This window comes from Lolium rigidum, chromosome 1, assembly GCF_022539505.1.
Source record: "Lolium rigidum isolate FL_2022 chromosome 1, APGP_CSIRO_Lrig_0.1, whole genome shotgun sequence".
NCBI classification, from domain to species: domain Eukaryota; kingdom Viridiplantae; phylum Streptophyta; class Magnoliopsida; order Poales; family Poaceae; genus Lolium; species Lolium rigidum.
In genome coordinates, this window is record NC_061508.1 from 202,719,966 (window position 1) to 202,727,046 (window position 7,081).

Here is a 7,081-nt window from a genome sequence, read left to right on the forward strand (position 1 = left end):
CAAGCCAAGACACCAAAGTCAAGTTCTGTAGGCTAGCAGGTTGACCATGCTCGATCTTAACCAGTCGGAATGCTGAGTAGCAAACGGATGATCAACGGCCGTCTGCCGGCGTGACGCCTGACAGTGGGTCCGCCCTGTTAGAATGCGATCAACTGCCATTTGTGTAATCTGTAACCCCTCGCCTCAGAAGTGGTACGTTTTTGCAAAAATTAGCAAAGTTGGTACTGACTTGTTAACCTAGCCCGAAATGTGGTAGTTTTCTGTAATTTACTCGTGGAGGCAAGAGGGGAGATCGATCTTTTGTTGGCAGGTGGGCGGTGTGAGGATCTGGTGGTCGTGGCGCGCGCGCGACCCCGGCGTGGAGACGAGATGCCACCCGCGAATATCTCCCCCCACCAATGGCCTCCCGCCCTCACTCACCCTATCCTCTCCTCTACCTCCGGCCCAGCTAGCTTCTCCCCCACCACAGTAACACGGTAAAACCAAACGCGCGCAGCAGCAGCGCCGGCTGCCGCAGCCGCAGCACGCACGCGCGCACTGTTAATATGCTAGTTTTATGCTAGCCATCGCTCCGGCCGGCCCCTCCTCTCGGCGTGTGGTGTCCATAGACCTTCTGGTTGGTTCGTACCAGTACTTGGTTATTGTCTCCGCCGCCGTGTTGCTCTTCCTCCCTTCTCTTCCTCTTGGTTCTTCGTCGCCTCCGCTTGCTGCCGGCCGCCGCGGTCCCGCGTCGCCGCACAACAGGTACAGGCGCGACTCTTTCCTTTCTCTCTTTCCGAAAAGACAGTTTTGGTAATCGCGCGCTCTTGCGGCGCAGGTAATCGAGCGGCGAGACATGACGGCCACGCCCGCGGTGATCGGCCTGAGCGCCGGCAACCGCCTCCTGAGCACGTCCTTCGGGCCGCCCAGCGACCTGCTCACCGACAAGGTGAATAGCCACATGGCCTGCGCGACGGGGGACGCCCACGGCTCCACGTCGCTGCAGTTCGCGCCGCCGCCGGCGCCCAAGCTCACCGTCGCCGCGCACAGGCTCAAGCTCTCCCCGCACGGCCGCGCGCAGGTCATGCGGGCGCTCAGGCAGAGCGCGCCCGCGGCCGTGCTCGCGCCGCCGCCCCGACCACGTTCGGCAGCGATGGATCATCCCACCGACGAGTTCTCGCTGGAGGCCATCATCCAGCTGCAGAGGTCCATGCTCGAGAAGCAGTGGCAGCTCCCCTTCGAGGACGATGACGACCTGGCCGAGGAGGACGACGGCGGCAAGACCATGACCTCCTCAGTCGGCGTCGTGGCGCGCTCCGGCGTCTCCGCAAGGCAGAGACGGATGAGCGGCCGGAGGCGCGGGAGATCCAAGAACGGCGCCGCCGCCGCGCACCTGAGCATCAGCCCCGAGCTGCTGCAGAGCAGGAACCGTATCTACCTCCGGGGCACCGTCAGCAAGGAGCTACTCACGCACAAGCAGGTTGTCCAACTCTCCAAGAAGATCAAGGACGGCATGTGGCTGCAGCAGCAAAGATCAAAGTATGCCCAACTACCCGAACAATACAACTGCTCTTTTCAAAAAATTCAGTAATCAGTACTTCAGCGTACTGTTGTCTGAAATCAAGAACCGCTGCAACAGCTACACTGCTGCTCTGCATTGTGCTATCTAGTTCACACTTTTGCTTAACCTCTGGAACATTGGTTCAGGCTGAAAGAGAAGCTGGGGAATGAGCCGTCGTACCAGCAGATGGCGCAGTCGCTCCGGATATCGACGCCGGAGCTGAGGTCCAGGATGCGCGAGTCCTTCCTCGCCAGGGAGGTGCTAACGATGAGCAACCTCCGTTTGGTCATATCCATCGCACAGAAGTATGATAAGCTGGGGGTGGAGCTGGCCGACTTGATTCAGGTAATGACAACCTGCTCATGCACATTAGTATCTGTTTGTTTCACTAGGACAGCCAATGTATTTCAAAAAGATCAATACTAGCATGTAACATGTTTGGCATTTTGGTTGGTGATTCAGGGTGGTCTGATCGGGCTACTCCGTGGGATCGAGAAGTTTGATGCATCGAGGGGTTTCAAAATATCCACTTATGTGTACTGGTGGATTCGTCAGGTGAGAACTCATCAGTAATAATCGCAGAATCGAACATGGAAGATTAGGTGCACTCTTTATTCATTAATTAGTTAATTAATTAGGGCTGTGTGTATCGATTGATGCAGAGGCCGGGGCCATGCTCCCATATCTAAAAAAAAAAGTTAATTAATTTTCTTTTTACCAGGGTGTTTCAAGAGCATTGGCCGAGAACTCAAAAACTTTCAGGCTCCCTACTTACCTCCATGAGAGGCTCATTGCAATTCGTGGTGCAAAGTACGCGTTGGAAGACCAAGGAATTTCTCCGACAACAGAGGTAAAGGCAGACTACGTTCCTGATTTTTTTCTCTTATTTGGAAACAATGACATTCATACTTGTCTTACGATGTGTTTTTGTTCTTGATTTTTTCTCGTGTTGCTTGTGTGAAGCATTTCTCGAATGGTTTGTAATGACTTCTTTATATTGTCCTCAGAACATCGCAGTGTCGCTCAATATATCGGAAAAGAAAGTACACAATGCTACAGAGGTATTTATAGCTTTATTTTGCCAGGTCCGATTTCTCTTGTTTAGCCTTTTAACCTATTTTCAGTGCTAACAAACAGTTTTCATGTTGAAAATGCAGGCTGTCAACAAGGTTCTTTCATTGGATCAACAGGCATTTCCCTCCTTAAATGGTCTACCTGGGGATACACTCCATAGTGTAAGCCGTTATACAACCACTCATTATATACCATCAAAATTATTTTTCAACTTTAAAATATTCATCTGAACTAACTTTGATTTCCTTGTTCTCAGTATATAGAGGATCAAAATGTTGCGAATGATCCATGGCATGGATTTGAGGAGTGGTATCTCAAGGTAAACCTTACTACTGTTGATTTGGGACTTAATCCTGATGATTTTTTTTTTGTAAAATATGTTTTAACTTAATCACTCTGATGATACCAGGAGGAAGTCAACAAGCTTCTAGACTCAACTCTCACCGAACGCGAGAGGGACATTATTCGGTTATATCATGGTATAGGGAAACAATGCCATACATGGGAGGATATTAGCAGACAGTAAGTACTAACTGGACCAAGACTTTTTTGGGATGTCTTGTACTATTTATTAAGTCACAAACTCACAATCAAGTCCATCTGGTCGCCTGGATTTTTAATGAAATTGCTATATAAGTGTGCATATCATCAACACGACCATTACTGAAGCACATCGTTATTTGGGTAAAGTATTTTGTTGCGTGATATTCTAATCCTGATCTCTGAAACATCCTTCAGGTTCGGGTTGTCGAGAGAGCGGGTGAGGCAAGTAGGGCTCATTGCGATGGAGAAGCTGAAGCACACTGCGAGGAGGAAAAGATTGGACGCGCTGCTCCAGGACTACTGAGCTGAGGTGTTTTTCGTGTCTAGTCGGATCGAATCCACACACGCAGTGGTTGTATATAGTCAGAAAGAGAGAACATCAACATAGGGTACATCCTTAAAATGGCTCCACTGCCACTCACCTGCAGATAATCATACCTGTACATTTTGTGACAATAGGCATGCATGATGAAAATCCCCCAATGCCTGTGCTGTCAAGAGTCAGTCAAGGCCATATTTTCCTTGGAAGCCTTACAAGTATTCTGTATTGTATATGTAATGAATGTCTCATAGCTTGATCAAATAGAGCAAGAAATTTGTCCTGAATCTTTGTTCTGTCAAAACAAATTGAACCATGCAATAGAAACCTTTCGTGACCTAGCCTCCCGGTCACTTCACGCGATTCCTGAGCGGAAATACTGGACTCACATGGCCCCGTTCACCTCGCCGCTGCCGGAGCCAAATGCGGACGGCGACGGCGGGGTGTCTCTGCCTGTTTTTCCCCTTCCACCAAGCAAATGGAGTAGATCGAGCTAGCTCCCCACCTCAGAGGTAGTGCGGTTGGTACTCTGGGCAGTGTCAAGAGCAGCCGGTGATGATTTTGGCGGGGAGCTGCAATTCCGAGACTTCCGTTGTGTCAATGGCTTGTGTTCAAGTGTGGAGACTGTTATTCTCGTGGTCACCGGTGAAAAAGCAAGGGGCTCAACCTCTGACGATTCAGGTTGGGGAATTTGGTGATGATGCAGAGCTCTGGAACTACTGGACGAACCTGCAGCTGCTGAATGTTGCATGCTATCAGCACAAGCAACTGCTAGCACTAAATCCACGTGTTCAAGACCAAGCAATACTATTGCTGTTGGATTCAGGTAGTACTTATAGTTTTGTCGGTGCATCTTTTGTTCAGTGTCTCTAATTGTCCACACGCCCATTCATGATGTTCCTGTCAAAGTAGCGACTGGGCAGTTCATCACGTGTGATAGCATTGTGCGTCAAGTCAAGGCCACACGTTAACTACGTATTTGCGTGTGTTGGCCTAAGATTCCTAAGATGGGGTGCTTGGTGTGGATTGGTTAGATGCTCATAGCCCTATAAAATGTAAGTGGAAGGAGAAAGCAATATTGTTTGATCAGAAGGGATCTTGGATCAAACAATATTGCTACCTGAACCGATGGATTTGCAAGCATCACAGCTGCTAGAGGACCACAGTGAAATTTGGGAAATTGTTGTTCACGAACCGCTACCTCAATCTACGGTCAATTCCTCTGTTCCGTCGGCTATCCAAGCGGTGCTAAATAAATACAGACGTGTTTGCTGAAACTGAAGGATTTTCTCCTCGCCGACAATATGACTATGCAATTACTTCACAAATGGGCGCTCTATTGCATTGTTGCGAAAGCTAGGTGTAATTGATATCTTCGCGATATTTATATACTGATCTGATACCGTGATGATGGAATAGGAAATATATGATTTGATTTGATCTGGAATTAGCGCAACAAGGGGAAACACCATAGGAAAAAACCATTGGACGATTTTGCATGGTTTAGACTTTGAGGAGGTGATGCTTAGGACGGTCAGATGGTTTGTATACTTCAAATGTTTGATGTCAAGCATTTTTAACGATGTATCAACTCCCAATTAATAGTAAATACTTAACTGTGGGAGGCAGAAATACCTCCTTTCGGTGTTCTTGATTTTACATGAGCTACATGACTCAAATGACGCTAGGATTTGTGCCACGTCACTTTTTTAGGAATAAAGGATTACAGTCGAAAGGGAGAGAAAAATGGCCTTGGGAAGTCCAAAAAACTCACCATGGCGTGGCCTGGAGGTCCAGCTGTGCCACCATAGGGATCAAGTTAAATCATATACTTCGTATATTTTATTTCTTATTCCAGTCAATTCAACCGCCATCGGATTTGTTTTGCCTTAAAAACCCATATATATACCTTCGTATATTTTATTTCGCGACTGACTGAGGCGGAGATCAAAAATATAAAAAAAGACACAATTGTCCGCCGTCCAAGGAAGATTGGAGGGGGAACCGCTGCTGGAATCGCAACCAGGAAGGATTCAAAAAAGGTGGGAGTCAAGGTGTATAACACGAGCTTCCACTTTTAGGCCGCTATCAAGCCTTAGCTAGAAAAACACTTACATTTGAGATCGGGCACTTCGTCGTCATCAGACGGAGAAGAAAGAACGGACATTTCTGAGCTTTTGAATTCGATTTGCAATGGGTCCGCGCCGCTCTCCACCATGATATGGGAGTATTACACCCTTGGACTTGAGGTTTGTGGTATTAGCTTGATCCAATCTCTCTATGTATTGTCATTGTAGTATTCCTTATGAACCGGCCTATCATAATTATGGTACTATTGATGTAATTTGTATGGTGCTTATTATGGTGTGAGATGATACATGTTATGTATTTACCACTGTGTTGGAACTTTGATGGTTTGCCATACTTGGGAAGCATATTATGATTATCCATTGCATTTGTAAAGATCATTTAAGTTTAATGCCTTGTTTGCCCACGTCGCAAATTGTTTGACCGCACAGACTGTACGTCGATGAGCGGGGTGCGGGATGCGCACGACAAATAAACCTTTTACATATGCTTTTTTATATGTGTATTTTTTATAAAAAAGTGTCATTGTATGTTGATGTGTGTGGTATTGGATGGTGTAATCGAGTGAGAGAAATGGTACATCTTAGCGATATCAAAAGCGAAGCATGCATCCTTTGGTATATGATGAGCATAAAAAAGAAACATGTTTTACAACAACTAAATATCTAAGCAGCGTTAGGTTTCTATTTTACCGCCTTGGCCCATAACTATTCTATTTGATTCACAGGATCTTGGAAATAGTGAGGAAGATTTGCAACCAACACATAAGGAACTATATCTGGGAGAAATAATCATGATTTAGAGCATTAAAGACCTTCCAATAACAACCCACATGAAGCCAAGGCAAAAGCTCGCGAAATGGCATTTACAGAAGCTTTAACGACATGTGGTACACAGTCAAGCCCGCCCGTACCACCTAACAGTACCGCCCGTAATTGACGATGCCTCGTCAAATATATCCATCCCGTGAAGAAGGATCTGAGAAGAGAGACACAGAGCCACTAGAAAACACAAAAATCTAACCTCCGGGATAGATCCGGAGGGAGAACCCGCTGAAGGGGATCCATCATCACCATTGTTTCGATCATTGTAGGCCAAGGCATTGATCTTTATCATCACCGTTGGTCATCTCATTGTAAACATAACCTTAAGGTGGACTCATATTTGTGTTCATTCGATCTTCCACTTTTAGATTCATGAGGATGTTATTTGCCTTCATGTGTGAGTAGATTCATTTGTTGTTGGGGAGATGGAGAAACTCTACCCAAATTATGAAATTAATTAAAGTGTGTTGATTGTCTAATAATTATGAAGTGTGTTGGTTCTTATCAACGATGTTGTCGATCACACAATATTTTCCTAAGGGACATCGGTAAGAATCATCGTTATATATGGTTGGTGGTACATGGGCGTACATGCGACGGCAATCCACCGCCTCTTTCAATCATGTATATACGAGAATAATAAGGACCAGTACCTATGACCATGGCTATGGAGAGACTCTTAATTACTGGACC

General features: G+C 46.5%; 1 protein-coding gene across 1 annotated transcript; it reads left to right on the plus strand.

Annotated features, from left to right (window-relative positions):
- Nucleotides 1-494: 494 nt before the first annotated feature.
- On the plus strand, nucleotides 495-3,740 carry LOC124688223 (RNA polymerase sigma factor sigA-like). Its single transcript, XM_047221937.1, has 10 exons — nucleotides 495-744; nucleotides 818-1,518; nucleotides 1,687-1,885; nucleotides 2,003-2,095; nucleotides 2,262-2,390; nucleotides 2,548-2,601; nucleotides 2,698-2,775; nucleotides 2,871-2,933; nucleotides 3,024-3,136; nucleotides 3,353-3,740. The coding sequence occupies exons 2-10, from the start codon at nucleotides 836-838 to the stop codon at nucleotides 3,459-3,461; spliced, it is 1,521 nt and encodes a 506-aa protein (XP_047077893.1). The 5' UTR covers nucleotides 495-744; nucleotides 818-835; the 3' UTR covers nucleotides 3,462-3,740.
- The last annotated feature ends 3,341 nt before the right edge of the window (nucleotides 3,741-7,081 follow it).

Excerpts from the sequence above, each read along its gene's own strand:
- LOC124688223 (XM_047221937.1), top strand. The coding sequence starts at position 836 with ATGACGGCCACGCCCGCGGTGATCGGCCTGAGCGCCGGCAACCGCCTC. Across the intron at positions 1,886-2,002 it reads AGCTGGCCGACTTGATTCAG|GGTGGTCTGATCGGGCTACT; the intron begins GTAATGACAACC and ends TTGGTGATTCAG. Across the intron at positions 2,934-3,023 it reads TTGAGGAGTGGTATCTCAAG|GAGGAAGTCAACAAGCTTCT; the intron begins GTAAACCTTACT and ends TGATGATACCAG.